Source organism: Phocoena sinus, chromosome 10, assembly GCF_008692025.1.
Source record: "Phocoena sinus isolate mPhoSin1 chromosome 10, mPhoSin1.pri, whole genome shotgun sequence".
Taxonomy (NCBI): Eukaryota; Metazoa; Chordata; class Mammalia; order Artiodactyla; family Phocoenidae; genus Phocoena; species Phocoena sinus.
Window position 1 is genome coordinate 63080364 of NC_045772.1, and position 17261 is coordinate 63097624.

At 41.0% G+C, this 17261-nt stretch overlaps 1 protein-coding gene across 4 annotated transcripts in view; it reads right to left on the minus strand.

Moving 5' to 3' along the window:
- Positions 1 to 17261, minus strand: part of DIP2B (disco interacting protein 2 homolog B) — a 240956-nt gene that overhangs the window by 24707 nt on the left and 198988 nt on the right. For all 4 annotated transcript variants that reach the window (XM_032644943.1, XM_032644945.1, XM_032644944.1 and 1 more), the window contains 6 exons: positions 16378 to 16458; positions 13751 to 13878; positions 11919 to 12033; positions 7899 to 8100; positions 1487 to 1596; positions 1269 to 1349 (listed from right to left, as the gene is read on the minus strand). In XM_032644943.1, coding sequence (XP_032500834.1) covers positions 1269 to 1349; positions 1487 to 1596; positions 7899 to 8100; positions 11919 to 12033; positions 13751 to 13878; positions 16378 to 16458 — 717 coding nt within the window. The remainder of the gene's footprint in view (positions 1 to 1268; positions 1350 to 1486; positions 1597 to 7898; positions 8101 to 11918; positions 12034 to 13750; positions 13879 to 16377; positions 16459 to 17261) is intronic.

Below are 17261 nucleotides of genomic sequence, written 5' to 3' on the forward strand. Positions count from 1 at the left end.
TGAAGAGAAGCCCACTTCATGCAGAGGTGGAGCAAGAAAGTCCCAAAGTTTTCTACCATGGAGTAATGGTTCTTAAGATTTTTATTTATTTATTTTTAAAATTAAAAAAAAATTTTTAAAAAAAAATTTTTTTTGCAGTATGCGGGCCTCTCCCATTGCGGAGCACAGGCTCCGGACGCGCAGGCTCAGCGGCCATGACTCACGGGCCCAGCCGCTCCGCGGCATGTGGGATCTTCCCGAACCGGGGCACAAACCCGTGTCCCCTGCATCGGCAGGCAGACTCTCAACCACTGCGCCACCAGGGAAGCCCGGTTCTTAAGATTTTAACTGACTTTTCACTAAGATGCACAACATATTCCTCTCAGGTTCTATCACTGCATAAATTCTCAAAGCTGTGTATGTGTGTGTGTGGGGTGTGTGTGTGTGTGTGTGTGTGTGTGTGTGAGAGAGAGAGAGAGAGAGAGAGAGAGCGCGCGAGCGAGAGAGGGAGGGAGGGGAGGGGAGGGGAGGGGAGGGGAGGGGAGGGGAGGGGAGGGGAGGGGAGGGGGGGAGGGAGGGAGAGACTATCAGAATCCAGGACCTGGGGCAGAAGGGGGCCATCTGGGTAAGTCCCCTAAGGGACTCCAATAGGCCCTCCAGTCTTCCCCCTGCTGGTGACAAATACTGTTCTATGCTGTGGTCACAGTACTTTCAGCTTCAGACTCAACCATTAAAACAAACAAATCTCAACAGACTCCCATGGAATGCATAACTTAAAAAATACAATATTCTGGCGAACCATCCATTAGAAAGCAATAGTTAAACATATTCTTGAATAATTTTCAATTTGCTTTTTATGTTAGCAATAAATAATTTAAGTATGTACTAGAAACAACTGGTTTTTAAAATGTTGATCTAAAGTCATTTTATTTCTGGTGGAAATCAAAGAATTAAAAGTCAAACTGGGTTAAAAATTACATTGACACAATGCATTCTGTCTATCTGTAGATTATGTAATTACATGGTTGTCCTATGGTTCCTATCAGAACTGAATAAAGACAACTTGATTGTGACAAAAAAGAGACAGTATTGAATAACACTCCAGGAGGTCTCATTTCAACCTTGAAATAACGGCACAATTTATCCTCATATATCAAAACGAGGAGAAAGCAACAACCCCTTCCTCTGAGTTGGCAATAGAACTTTTCTGATGAAAGAAAGAGATCAAGTGTGCCTAAGATACTCTCACAATAGCCAGCTGATTAGACATACAGTTGCATTCTTAATACCTTGGCATTTAACAGCATGAAGAGTACGTGGTCAGGAGTTGCCTGGGCTCGCCACTGTAAGATCTCCGCCAGAAATTGGTGCTGAAGTCATAAAGCAGAAAAAAGAATCATGGTCAGCAACTTTTAAAAAGCTGGACAATGCATCTGCCATCTGTTACCTGAAGCGTAGGTTCTGTCCTTGACTTGTTTGTAAAAATCAACACTTCTGGAACACTTACCTTCTTCACTAAATCATTCTCTTCAATTTGCCCAAGATCCCTTCCTGCAGCTTGTGCTATGCGTTTTCCTGCAACCAGATTCCCAACCATCACAGAAGCAGGGCCTACGCCTGTAAGTAAAAGCAAAAATCAGCTCTCTGGAGATGGCGATTCAAGCTACATACCACCCCCACGCCAGCCCCAAGCATTTCCAGACTGACCAAAGCTGGTTCAAACGTTCATTCAACCAATACCGACTGAGCACCCTTCTAGGCACTGGGACAAAGTAGCAAACAAGACATACAGCTTGTATTCTAGCGGGGAAAGGCAACCAATAAACACATACACAAATAATGTCAGGTAGCAGGAAGTGCTGGAAAAAAAGAAAATAGGACCACAGGAGAGACATGGATTGGGGGGTGGAGGGACTGTGTAGAGAGGGAAGTTTTCACTCCGAGGAGGTGACAGTTGGTTGCACTGGTTCCTACTGATACATTTCATCTGTTCCAATCATGGATAAAACCCTAACGGGGGCTTAACAGTAATAAATATCTGGTCTGAAAAGAAATCTGCCATCTATGAGGACTGAGGGTGAGTTCATCAGGAAAATCAGAAGGGCTTTATTTTAAGTGAGCAATGAAATCCAGATTGCAGGACATTCTACAAGACAACTGGCCTGGATTCTTCAAAAAGGTCCATGTCTTGAAGACACAACAGATTTGGGAGCTTTCAAGTTAAAGGACATGACAGCCAAAAGCAATGTGTGACTTTAGATACTGGATTAAAAAAAAAATCAGCTACTATAATAAACAGGTGGAGAAATATGAACATAGATTGTGTATTATTAAATGATAGGATTATATTAATGCTAACTTTCTTTTTTCTTTTTGAGGTACGCAGGCCTCTCACTGTTGAGGCCTCTCATTGTTGTGGCCTCTCCCGTTGTGGAGCACAGGCTCCGGACGCACAGGCTCAGCGGCCATGGCTCACGGGCCCAGCCGCTCCACGGCATGTGGGACCTTCCCTGACCGGGGCACGAACCCGTGTCCCCTGCATCGGCAGGCGGACTCTCAACCACTGCGCCACCAGGGAAGCTCAATGCTAACTTTCTTAATAGGATAATGGCATTGTGGCTGATTAGGAAAATTTTAGGAGAATCGTTTTGTTCTCTAGAGATACACTGCTGAAATATTTGGGGGTGAACTGTCATGATGTCTGCAATTTCCTTTCAAAGAATTCAGTTAAAAAAAAGTTAACAGTTGCTAAATCTAGGGGAAGGTATATGGGTGTTCATTACAGTATTTTCAACTGTTCCAGAGGCTTGCCACTTGGGGAAAAAAAAGTGAAAACTCTCCCTTTCTCAAGATAAAAAAGGAAAACTCTCCCTTTCTCAATAATGCTAGGGCTTTGTACGCCTTTCCTGATGGTCACTTAAAGATTAGACTCCAACGTATGAAACTAAGAAGATGGCTAAAACATAACAAAATTTATTGCCAGCTGAGTTTTGAATAATGCTGATGCTATGCTTTGATTAATATTAAATAACGTTTATTGCCAAAATCTGTTGATTATGAATGTACTGAAATAGCTGGAACAAAATCACTTAAATCACGGAATCACTTTTAAATATGTGGGGAAGCTGGGTAAAGAGTATAAGGCAATTCTTTTACTATTTGGCAACTTTTTTTGTAAGTGAAATTACTTACAAAATGAAAAGTTAAAGAAAAATTTTAAACTAAAAAAAAAACACACCCTAAGGGTAAAGAACTCCAATACTCTGCTAAACAGTTTTCATCTACAAAGTGTATGTCCACTGAAATTTTAAGTACTGGGTGGCCAAAAGGTTCGTTTGGTTTTTTCCGTAAGATGGCTCTAGTAGTGCTTAGCTGTCTTTAAGTTCATTCCAAACAATTTTGTTAGACTGTATTATGACAGCTGTCATATCAGCGTGCATTTAAAAAAAAACATCAAAATTGGTGAATTTTTGTGTAGCCATTTTAATATTGAAGATAGAAGGAAAAACAACATTTTTGGCGTATAATGCTTTATTATTTCAAAAAAGGTAAAAACGCAACTGAAATGCATAGAAAGATTTATGCAGTGTGTGAAGAAGGTGCTCTGACTGACCGAATATGTCAAAAGTGGTTTGCAAAATTTAGTGCTGGAGATTTCTCACTGGATGATGCTCCATGGTTGAGTAAACCAGGTGAAGTTGATAGCGATCAAATCGCATCACTGAGAACAATCAACATTACACCACGCGGGAGATAGCTGACATACTCAAAATACCCAAATCAAGCGCTGAAAACCGTTCGCACCAGCTTGGTTACGTTAATTGCTTTGATGTTTGTGTTCCACTTAAGTTAAGCAAAAAAAACCTTCTTGACTGTATTTCTGCTCACGATTCTCTACTGAAATGTCATGAAAACGTTCCGTTTTTAAAACAAATCGTGATAGGAGATGAAAAGTGGATACTGTACAATAATGTGGAACAGAAGAGATTGTGGAGCAAGCGAAATGAACCACCACCAACCACACTACAGGCTAGTCTTCATCCAAAGGTGATGTTGTGTATATGGTGGGATTGGAAGGGAGTCCTCTATTATGAGCTCCTTCTGGAAAATCAAATGACTAATTCCAACAAGCACTGTTTCCAATTCGACCAGTTGAAAGCAGCACTCGACGAAAAGAGGAATTAGTCAGAAAACGCATCATCTTCCATCAGGATAACGCAAGAACACATGTTTCTTTGATGACCAGGCAAAAACTGTTACAGCTTGGCTGGGAAGTTCTGATTCACCCGCCGTATTCACCAGACATTGCACCTTCAGATTTCCATTTATTTCGGTCTTAACAAAATTCTCTTAATGGAAAAAGTTTCAATTCCTTGGAAGACTGTAAAAGGCACCTGGAACTGCTCTTTGCTCAAAAAGAAAAAGGTTTGGGAAGATGGAATTATGAAGTTGCCTGAAAAATGGCAGGAGGTAGTGGAACAAAATGGTGAATATGCTGTTCAATAAAGTTCTTGGTGAAAATGAAAAATGTCTTTTATTTTTACTTAAAAACTGAAGGAACTTTCTGGCCAATCCAATACAATATGCAAAATTCTTTCCCAAGAGACTGCATAATACGTTAACAGATATATTATGTTGGAGACAGCCTTTTTTATATAGGCAGGACTCAGACTATATATGACTGTGTAAGTTGCCCATTCCTGGACTCACAATGTAAAGTTAATAAAGGTGTGACGTTTTAAAAAGTGAATTTTTCAGAGTAATTTAAAATGACAAAAATAATTCAGCAGTAATTTCTTGAGGTCCTTCTGTGTGTATTTCTTGAGACTATGAGTCAAAGAGTGAAAAATTACTGAAAGCAATAACATCTACGAGGCTAATTGCTGATACTGTGCTGTACCTGTAATATGTCTTATTTTCTCCACAAAATTCTGTAAATTTACACTGGCAAAGACTACTAGTCGTCAAGCCCTATTCTCCTCTTTTTCCTTAAAAACACAACCCCCAGTTTTTAGCTGGGCAAATGCCTGGAATAAAGACTATATTCTTTAGCGTGGGAGAATAATAGGTAAGAGTAAGTAATATGTGCGATTTCTAGAAGATATGTTTAAAGGGGAAGGGTATTCCCTTCTTTGTCTTTTTCTCTCACCTGCTAGCTGGAATGTAGAACTGATGGCTGGAGGTCAGGAGCTTAAATGAACCCTGAGGCAGTAAGCTAAGGCTGGCTGTGGCAGATTGTTTGATTTTCTTATAAGTCTTCCTTCCTGTGATTACATGAGAGGAGTATATACCTCTCTGCTCCACTGACTTTGGGCATGGTCTGACTTGTTCTGGACAATAAAATGTTAGGAAATATGAAGCAAACAGAAGCTTTAAGTATGCTTGTATGGTTTGGCTTGCTTCTTGCTTTTGCCATCTGCCTTGAGGAAAATATGGCACAGGTAGCTGCTGGTCCCATGATGAGGACACACATGGAACAGGTCTGAACCCAACCTACAGCCTGGAGCCAAGCCAAGGCCAGAGGATCCCAGCCAGGTTCAGCAGATCCACATTCCATGAGTGAAAAATAAATGCTTCTTACTTTAAACCACTGAGTTTTAGGGTTATTTGTTATGCAGCACATCTATAGCAATAGTTAACTGATAACAATGCCAACGCAATAAGATGGGAAGCTGGACCAACAGTGACTGAGGGTTCCTAGCCAGTTCCATCCTAGCCTTGGACTGCCTAGCTCTGGATTTTTTTCACTTGAGAAAGAAAAAACTTGCGTCTTGTTTAAGCAGCCGGTGTGTTCTTCTGAAACGTGCAGCCGAAACCAGTCCTAACACATTCCCATTCTTTACACGATAGCTTAACAGACATCTCAATGAGATTTTTGTCACTGGGCTACCTTAACACCGTTTCTATCTTCCTTTTCCTCTCCTTTCCTTTTTTACCTCACTCCCAACCATCTCCATGCTCCTGTATTCTTCTTAAACCCCATCCTCTCATGCTATCCCCACATCATGTCTGTTCCACCTATGCTACATTTTCAAGCTGCTTTGGTCTGACCCATACACATTCCACTAAGATCTTAGCAGACCATCACAACAGACAGCAAAAACACAGAATCCAAACCTAATGCTTTCATCAGACAGGTGGATGCTATGCCTATGAGGGCTTAGGAATAAACCTTTTATACAGGTTTTATCATTTAGTAAAACTGGGTGAAATCTGGCTAGCAAAAGCAATGTTTTAAGCAACTACTATGTCTCTGAGTTGCATCCTTTAAGCATCTACTGAAATGAAAGCTTTGTTAAAGGAATTCTAGATTAAATACTATTTAAAATAGGATTTTACTCATATGACAAATGTAGGACTTCAGTATAACAGAATACAAGATGGAGAAGGATTTGTATGTTTTACATATCCATCAGATACGTAGGCAGGAAATATGAAGATACTTCTTTTTATATATTTCTTGATTAGTACAGACTTGATTCTAACTGCCCCTTTAGAATATTAGCCTCCATAAACTGTCATTTCCACTAGCAGAAACTGATAAATATCATATATACTTTAGCTCTATATACACTGTTACTAAGATAAGGTTACTTGGCGAGTTGACAATAACGTCTATATAACCCAATGTGATATGATCTTCAGCCACCAGACCACTGAAGTAATAACTACTGCAAAGCAGAGCAGATTAACATTGTAATATCCTAATAAAAATATCCTAGAGAGTCAGAGGCTTACCTTTTATTTTATTATTGTACATCATATTTACCTTTCAGCAAAAGCGGTCTTAATGGAAATATAATTAAATGCCATACTTCCCTTTGACTTCCTAATCTTCCCACTATGTATATGTGTGTGTGAGTGTATGTGGTAGCACTGGGAACTGTAAAGGCCAGATTTTGGCTCTCATGTGTTTCCAGGAATATAAGAAACTGGGAGGCTCTCATTAACTTCTCAATTAAAATGAAAAAGCATCAATAAAACTTAATGACTTCATGTTGGATTGAATAGATTTTTTTTTTTTGCGGTACACGGGCCTCTCACTGTTGTGGCACAACAGTGAGAGCACAGGCTCTGGAGCACAGGATCCGGACGCGCAGGCTCAGCAGCCATGGCTCACGGGCCTAGCTGCTCCGCGGCATGTGGGATCTTCCCGGACTGGGGCACGAACCCGTGTCCCCTGCATCGGCAGGCGGACTCTCAACCACTGCGCCACCAGAGAAGCCCTAAATAGATATTTTAACATGACTGACCATCAATCACTTACTCCTGCCTTTAGTCTCCTACTCATTAGTCCTACAACCCAGGTTTGTTCAGAAATTAGGCAAAATGGTGAAATTGACTATTTGGTTTTTTCTTTGTTTCATATGGCAATTCACATACTTCTATTTGCATCTTGAATTCATAGGAATATGGCAAATGCAAAACATGCTATTTATCTCACCTCTGTCACTAACCAGCTATATGACTTTGGGCATAATTCTTAACTTTTCTGAACTTTACTTTCCACAGCTGAGGGCAAAGCTCTAGGATCGTATTTGTAAAATGTATAGCTAATATTTGGCTTTTAGTAAGCCTCAATAAATACTAGCTATTCTTATTATCAGAACCTTCCATTACAGGACTTGCTTTATTCTACCTCCACCAGTGGGATTCTGATCACCTTGACCCCATACCTTACATCCTGGGAAAATGGAGGCACTCTACTGAGAATTACTCAGAAGACTGAGCGAACAGTAAACCTGGAAAAGCTATTTTACAAAATCTCACTCCTTCCTGCTTTTGGTCAGCTGATGCGATTCTCATGTTACTTACTAATCTGTGTAAAGTCCAACTCTAGAGAAAAAAATCATGCTGAGAGAATTCAGCTTCTTCAAGTTACAGTTTTAATGTCATGCCTTCAAAGCCAGCATTCTTACCTGGTTGCTTTTGCCGGGGTTTTGGCAAATTGGTCACGCATGTATGTGGGCACATGAGGATATTACAAGGATGCAGCGATCCCTCCAGAAAGAGCTGTTTCGTCTGAGATATGTGGATCCCTCCCAGTGGAGTTTTGGGCAGAGTATTGGCAGGCACCAGAGCAAGACAATAAACCCCCACTTGATGAATGCTATCAATTGCCTAGAAAAATACAAACAAAAAAAAATGCTCAGTGAGATTAATTTTATGACATTTGACATGCTCCTAACACAATGCATTATTCTACTCTAAGAGTTTTTCGTGTTTTATTTTATTTTTGGCTGCAGTGGGTCTTCGTTGCTGCGTGTGGGCTTTCTCTAGTTGCGGCGAGCGGGGGCTACTCTTCGTTGCGGCACGCGGGCTTCTCACTGCGGTGGCTTCTCTTGTTGCGGAGCACGGGCTCTAGGCGCGAGGGCTTCAGTAGTTGTGGCTCGCGGGCTCTAGAGCACAGGCTCAGTAGTTGTGGTGCACAGGCTTAGTTGCTCCGCGGCATATGGGATCTTCCCGGACCAGGGCTCAAACCCATGTCCCCTGCATTAGCAGGTGGATTCTTAACCACCACGCCACCAGGGAAGCCCTAGAGTTTTTCTTTCTCTCTCCATTCTAGGTCTAGAATCTGGTAGATTATTAGTATCCCATACATCTAAAGGTACCTAATCCTTCCAGTGATGGCAGAGTGGTGAGGTACTGGCCAACCCAGTACAATCTAAATGGACAGAGGTGGATACTGATTTGCAAGCCTCAGTATGTTCTCTCTTGATTGATAATGTCCAAAACCTAGAAATTTGTTTCGGTTCGTTTAATATTTTAGCTGTCCAACAAAGCTCAATTAAACAGAGGCAAAATATTTTCAATTATTTTAATTAAATTTTTAATTTAATTTTTTTAATTTAATTTTTAATATTTATTTATTTATTTTTAATAAATCTATTTATTTTATTTATTTAATTTTGGCTGAACTGGGTCTTCATTGCTGCGTGCGGGCTTTCTCTAGTTGCGGCGAGCAGGGGCTACTCTTCGTTGTGGTGCACGGGCTTCTCTTTGCAGTGGCTTGTTGCGGAGCATGGGCTCTAGGCGTGTGGGCTTCAGTAATTGTGGCACGTGGGCTCAGTAGTTGTGGCACACGGGCTTAGCTGCTCTGCGGCATGTGGGATCTTCCCGGACCTGGGCTCGAACCCGTGTCCCCTGCATTGGCAGGCGAATTCTTAACCACTGCGCCACCAGGGAAGTCCCAGTATTTTTATTATGAACAAAACAGAAGCTCTGTAAGTAAGCCCTTGCTTAAGTGGTTCACCAGGTTACTAGGCATCCCCTTTGCAAAACATCCAGGTGAGGCCCACCGCACACTGAGTCCTGGAGGCCAACAGCTCCCTCGGCGCACCCCTGTTCCCAGCCACGCACCTGTGCGCTCACTGAGTGTCAGCTGTGCCTGCTTCTATACCTTTTACAGCTGCTGTTCTTGTTACTGTGCTCATATAATTAACTATTATATCCACTGATAAAATATGAATGCAAAATAGGAAGAGTTATGCTTTTTAAAGACTCATTAGAGGTGAACTCCTACTGTTGATAGGAATGGGCAAGTTAATTCTAAAAGGTAAGTTTCTTTTCAAATACTCACGTTCTAGTCTAACTTAAAGGAAATGAAACCAGAAACCAGTGCTTTTGGAGGTAGTTTATGGAAGTAAGCTGACCTGGAACTCAAACTGGTGTAACTCACACTCACACGCCTCTGCGTCAAATAAAGGCACACTTGTTATGTTTTGTGTTAAAATTTAATACTTGAAGAATTTCTCATTGTTATGGTTTTCTGCTTCAATCACCTTTGAAAACCAACTGACCACCCATCAATACCATTTCTAAACATGCCAGTTGAGAGGGTTCTTTTGTACTACCCACAAATCTTACTGAAAAGGAGATCCAGCCTGAGAAGACGAATGGACCAAGAGTCATAAAAGACAGACAAGGCCTTTTAGTAAAATGACTTAAAAGGGCAGAGGAATAAACTTGAAAGCATATTCTTCAGACTAATCCACTAACCAACAGAGATAACTAGGAAATGGGAAGTCTGTAACAGTTCCTAAGTCTTGAGTATCTTAGAATATACAGGAAGTTAGCAAATGTATCATGTGTAGCCTGGATTCCTCACTGAAAATACGCCACCTGGTAAGTCATCCACTGACGACGTTCCTTAGAAGGTGTTGAGTTAGGTGTTTAGTTTATATCATACACAGACCTGGAATTAAACAACCTCTGGGCTCTAACCTACCAGAACATATGGAGTTCTTAATGTTCTACTATGGATCCAAGTACCCCAAGCAGAGAAGCTACATATAAGATAATGCCTTCTTATTTCACACCCAAATCAGACCCCAAATGACTTTAACAAAAATTTGGATTAGTAAGTTTAGCACTGCATTTAATTCCTATAGTTGCTTTTCAGGGAAAAATAGCAACCTGGGAAATTTGCTTCCTGTAACTGGAAAAAATACATAATTCACCACAAGATTCTACCACTATCCCCCAAAGTTCTTTCTGAATGAAATAAGCAGTGTGTTTGAAAATATGAACAGTATAAAAAAATTCTCTTTGCGGGTCTGATTACTAACCGTCTTTCAGAGATCACCCAGTCCCACTTTCTTCACAGTTTTTTCTATCTAGTCTATCTTCAGTAATCTCTTTCCTTTCTCTGATTTTTGCACTATAAACAGCCTATGCTATACCAACTGATAATTCCAAATCACAGACCCTGCAGACAGGAAGAATCTTAAAAGTCATCTAGTGCTATCACTCATCTCATGCTTACAACATTTCTACAACATTACTACTAACTGGCAATAAATAAATCCAAATGCCCCAAGCAGACAAGTTATAGACACTGGGAACAATCCCAATACATATAAGTTGAATGGTAAGGACAGTCCACGCTTTCTCTGGACCATCCATTTATCCAACAAATATTTGCTGAGCCTACTCTGATGATGTGCTGGCATAGCCATCTGGTTCTGGACTAACAGGAACAAGAGAGAGTAACTCCTGGCTTTCATGGGTCTTCTATTAGAGTGGATGTAGAAAACAATACATATGAAGACACTTATAGCTGATAAATACTAATCAGAAAATAGAGCAGAGTGAGGGGACCGAGAGTGAAAGGGAATGTTATTTAAGATAAACTCCTCACTGGAGATATGCTTATGGTTGTTCTTTTTTATATTAATAATGATCGCCATCATCTTGTTGTACTGAAGGCAGGCACTAAATATTTCAATTCATTATCTAATTACCGTCAATTAACCTTCCAATAGCTCTGTAATATAGATAATTTTATCCCCACTTTACAGACGAGAAAATAAGGTTAAGTAAGGTTAAGTAAGCTGCCTAAAGGCACTTATGTGGTAGGTAGTGGAGCTGGGATTCAAAGTATGATTCTAAATGAATACTAGGCTCTCTTCATCATCCTAGCCTGCTCCCCTAGAAACATTTCCCTTATACTGAGCCCATGTCTTTCTCCTTCCCTAGTGGTTTACTTCACCTAGATCTCTAACTCCACAGTAAAAGCTCCTTCAAAGTAAGAACAGCAGCTCATATTGGATTCCTCACACTCTAGGCACCACTTGTAGCATGCAGTAAGACTGCAGCTGTTGACATGGGGACTGATTATGTCAAAGATGTGTTCCACATTTGGACAGTTAAAACGTTCATGGGTAGTTAACACTCAGGCACAAAAGAATGAAAGAACTTGCTGAGGCAGGTCAAACTCAATTGTTTTTGGCAACTTGAGCAGAAAAATACTTTGTGGTACACGAGGAGGCGTGGTATTATCTGCTTTTGCTAACAGTAGCTAGAATACTTGAGTAGCTACTGGCAGGAAAAAAAAAAGGCAACATAACTGGTCCACTGAAGAAAATGCTTCAGCAGTGGCTTCTGCTGCCTTTGACAGCAAAGTCAACCTCCCCGACAGAGACCCCAGGTGCGCTCACCTGTAGCACACGGCTCATCCACTGGAAACTGTCTTCCTCGGAAGCGTCAGGTCTTTGCTCCGCAACCACCACGATGCGCTCATCATAAAATACAGACACAGAAAACACAGCAATTCTAAGAGAGACAGATCAAACACATCAGGACTCCCTTCACAACCAGTCCTATTTGCTTTGCTCAGTTGGAATTACAGAGAGGAGACATCCCCACCGCACTGCCCAGGAAGGAGTAGTTTAGAAAAGAAAACGTCAAAATCATTACCATCAAAACGAGGACTCAAAAAACGCGTACTAAGCGCCACTGTCGTGAATGTTGGGACATAGCGATAAATAAGCTGAAGTCCCTGTCTTTGTGGAGCTTGCGTGTCAGAGACAACAATCACGTCGCGCTATACACCGGGGGACCGAGGCAGGGTGGGGGCGGAGCAGTGTGTGGGTCGGGGGGTGGTGGTGGGGCAGGCAGCGCCTCCCTGAGGAGCGGACATTGGAGCAGAGACCTGAATGAGGTGAGGACGCGAGCCGCACGGAGATCTGGAGGAAGAGGTTTCCGGGCAGAAGGAACGGAAAGCGAAAAGGTTCTGAGGTAGGAACGAGCTTGGCAGGTTTGAGGAACAGCAAGAAGGTCAGTGTGCCTGGAGCAGGGTGGTGAAGCAGAGAGTGGTGGGGAGAGGTCAGACCCGCCCAGGTGGTCACGGAGGACCTGGAGGCGGGGGGAGGGGTTGCTCTGAGTGAGGTCTCGGCTCAAACATCCCCCTGCTAGTGAGGCATTCCCAGACTCCCCGTATAACCCGCAGGCACCACCACCCCGTGTGTCCTTCCTGCACAGCACTCATCACCAGCTCACCTAGTATCTGTTTCCCTATGTGGTTACCTGCTCTTCCCCCAATGAGAATGTGAGTTCCCGCGGGCAGAGACGTGGCCTGTGTTGTTCACTGCCACACCCTGAGCATCCAGAACGGTGGCACACAGTTGGCACCCAATAAATGCTTGCTGAATGAATGTGTGAAATAACGGGAAGGCACTGGAGGGCTGAGAACGCCAGCAAGCCTGACCACCTCCCTTCCTTTCATCCACACATATTTAATGAACACCTACTGCGTGCCAGGCGCTGTGCCGAGTGCTGGGGATGTGACCGTGACCAAAGACAGAAGGCCCAGTACCCCATGGAGTTTACATCTCACAGGAAGCCACACCATTACAAAAAACTATACATTTCAGGAACTGCTTCTCTAGTGGTTTAATTTTTCTACTGCTTCAAAAACTAAGGGACACCAGGATTGCTTTAAAGACATATACCCATGACTGAAAACTACTGAACAGGACATCAATTACTCAAATATATGCCAAATATCTTTTCTTGAGTTAATAAGCAAAGAAAAGAGGGTAATCTAATTGACTTCATCCATGGAATTTGAAATTAGCGCTTATGTACTATGTCAATCTCTACATTGAAATGGTAATAATTTAGAGTCAAGTAAGAGAACAATTCTTAGATGTAAACTCCTACAGAGTAGCATCTATCTCAATTAGACTGAATGGGGTGACTTCTGTATTGAAGGAATGTAGGAAGTTCAGTGTTTCAGAAATCTCTCCTTAGTCTTCAGGATTCAACAAACAGTAGTGATTAAAAACTGAAATACAGGATATGGTTACAGCCCCTCAATTACAGCCAAAGAACCAGACATTTTAAGATAAATATTCAGAGCCTGGTTTCTGCTACACTTAATCAAAAACAACCTAATCTAGAGCATCTACAGAATACAACTCAAATCACCCTACAGAGGTATCTTTAGATTCCACCAGAAGTGCTAACCTTTGAACTTTGTACTACTCACCTTCCCCTATAAACAGTCTTTATTGATTCAACAGCCAATCCAGTAGCAACAATGTCATCAGCATTATGTCTTCGACCACTAACCATCAGTAACCCATCCATTTTTCCAACCACGAAAACCAAGCTGCCCTGAAAGGTAACAATGATTTACGTAATTTAAATAACAAAACAGACATTTTACTTCCTGCCTTGAAATAAATCTCATAAAAACTGTAGGAAAGAAAATATCATATTTTATGGATTCTAAAAAAGTGTTTCACATCTCGACATCTCAGAATCAGTGGCATCTTACAATTAATGTGGTCTTAATAGTATATAAGAAGGGAATCCATTCATGTTCATTCTTTTAAAATTAATTAATTAATTAATTTTTGACTGCACTGGGTCTTCGTTGCTGTGCGCGGGCTTTTCTGTAGTTGAGCGAGCGGGGGCTACTCTCTGTTGCAGTGTGCAGGCTTCTCACTGGGGTGGCTTCTCTTGTTGCGGAGCACGGGCTCTAGGCACATGGGCTTCAGTAGTTGAGGCACGCAGGCTCAGTAGTTGTGGCTCGTGGGCCCCAGAGCGCAGGCTCAGTAATTGTGGTTCACGGGCTTAGTTGCTCCACGGCATGTGGGATGTTCCTGGACCAGGGCTCAAACCCGTGTCTCCTGCATTGGCAGGCGGATTCTTAACCACTGCACCACCAGGGAAGCCCCAAATTCATTCTTAGGGAGGAATTTTATTTTATTTTTTTGCCGCACTGCAAGGCACGTTGGGATCCTAGTTCCCCGACCAGGGACTGAACCTGTGCGCCTTGCAGTGGAAGTGTGGAGTCTTAACCACTGCACCACCAGGGAAGTCCCATGGAGGAATTTTATAAGAAAGCAACTAGGATGCCAAATGAGCACAGTTCTTTTTTCCAGCCATGATTATGTATTAGTTCATTTTCTGTACTTATTCATGGATGGATGCAGAGGAGAAAATTGTTAGACCATTTAACACTGGAATTAGGAAGAGAGTAAAACAGTTTTAATGTGAGAATGAATGTCTCAGATTTATAAGGGTAATGTTTCCATCTGGTAATATTAGAAATAAGTTAATATAGAAAGGTCTAAGGAATTGTAGGAGCCTCTCCTTTCCAAAAAAATAACTAAGCTGCAGGAAAGTCTGCTGTCAATGTCCTCAAAGCATCGCTGTATAAATAATTCTATTATTTCACATAATTTTTATCAATAATTTTCCCAGACCCATTTGCAACAAATTAACTTTTCCCATTCATTATAGAATTCCTAAATTTTTGGACCATTTACATATATTGAATTATCTAGTAGTCATCTCCATTTGAATGTCACTAATTGATTTACTAAGCACAATGTAGTGCCATACACTGACTAGGCTTTGTAAGTAAGACATAATCTCTAGTCTCAAGAAGCTACTGGCCCATCCTTCTGTCATCCCAGAAGACAGAAGAAAATCAGCCATTTTCAACATAGTCTGAAAAGTCCTACTGTGGAAGTGAATAAAGAGAACAAGACAGTCTCTGCTGGTCCTCCAACATCTATTTTTCCATTTCTTTCACAGTAGTAGAATTTCTAGCTCGGCATGCATTTCAGCCTCCCTTGCAGCTATGTGTGGCCAGGTGACTAGTTCAGAACAACGAGATATAAGTAGAAGTGTTGCTCAGCAGCTTCAGGGAATTTCTTTTAAGAGATAGTAGGGCTACACCCTTTCTTCTGTCCTGTTTCCTGGAATGCAGATGTGATGGCTGGAGCTCCATCTTCGACCTCAATAGTGGAGTGGAAGCTAAAAGGAGCTGGGTCTCTGAGAATTTTTTGGTGCTGAGTGAAGAAGTCAAGACAGTAGGTGCAGATGTCTCTTTCTAGGAGAGTGATTCTCTTAGAGGTATGTCCTCAACCCCACCGTCACCCATAAATGGTGGGGAAGAAAGAAAATAAAATTAGATCTTTTCTTATAGAACTTGAACTGTTATGAGGAGAAAAAAGAGAGGGTAAGGAGGTAATTAAGAGATGGAGGGAGGTATGTGGCCTCAACTATGATAATGAAGGTCTATTACTTACAAAATAAAATCCAAACTTCCCATTATGTCATGCAAAGCCCTTCATGCTCTGCTTCTCTGCCTTCCTCACCGGCTCATGAAACTAACTGTGAGCTCTTTGAGAACAAGTTTTGTATCCTAATTGTCTCTGTAAACCCAATGCCTGTAAATACCACCTGCTGAAAAACAAACTGTTTTCATTCAGAGAATTTACTGTTACACCTGGTGTAGTACTGATAATCCATATGAAAATGATTTGTACACTATTATGGTTTCCCTTTGCAATTGAGGGTAACTTTTTCAGCACTCTTCTCACTTACTGAAATATATTAATCAAATCAATGCAACATAGGAAGAATAAGTGAAAAGAGTTTTGAAAATAAAAGATAATGTCTTAGTTTGAAGGAATAAAATGAATTTGGGTAACTGGAGCAATAAACATTACTCATTTTATGACATTTTTTACAGGAACTGCTCTAAATGTAAGTTAAGTGGCCCTGTAATACTCTTGGACTAATAAGAATTTGTTCTGTGAACTAAAGTACAAATATTTGGATCAGATGCACCAAAACAAATATGAAAGTGTCACTTACTGGCCCTACAAACCCCAGTAATCCCGACCGGATGAACGGTACATCCCCAACAGGAGAGCCTGCGGAATTCACTGGAATCACCTAAATGACAGAAAAAAGTGAAAATGTTAGCTTAAAAAAAAAGTATTTGATTTTTAAAAAGTCTTAAAAAAAATTTAAAACAGTAATACATGCTTGTTGAAAACTAAAATTATAAAAACTAGTGAATCCAGTAATCCCACCTGCTTAAGACATAACAAACATTTATAATTTGTTGTTTATCTCTGCGGACTTTTTTAGATTCACATATTAACATATTAAGAATTTTTTTAAGGGATCATATTATATATACTATTTTGTAACTTGCTTTTTCATATATTATATGTGTTTCGTATAGTATATGTATTTTGGATACCTTTACAAGTTGGTAATAGTCAATCTAGCTCTCTTTGTACAAGAGTTCTATAATATACCATCACATGGTGGAACGAGATAACATAGCCCTTGGAGTCAGATGTAAGTTCAATGTCTGTCTTTGCCACTTACTAGTAACGTGGGCCTTGGGAAGGTTCCTGCATTTCTTTATACCTCAGTTTCTTTAGCCATAAAATGGAACTCTCAACGCCTATCACAGGCTTAGGGTAAAGATCAAGGGAATATAAATAGATGTGTAGATGCAAGCACACTGCCTGGCCTAGAGTCGGTACTCAGGAAACCATCAGAATCAGCTATTAGAACGTAACCAGTCTTTCTGGCTAGGTAGGTCATTCTAATTTTTCACTATATGAACAGTGCTTTACTGAATACTGCTGTACATATTTCTGTGCATTTGTACAAAAGGCATGAGTCTTTTCAATTTTAACAGGCTGTCCTACAAAATTATTATAGCAATTTACACTCCACCA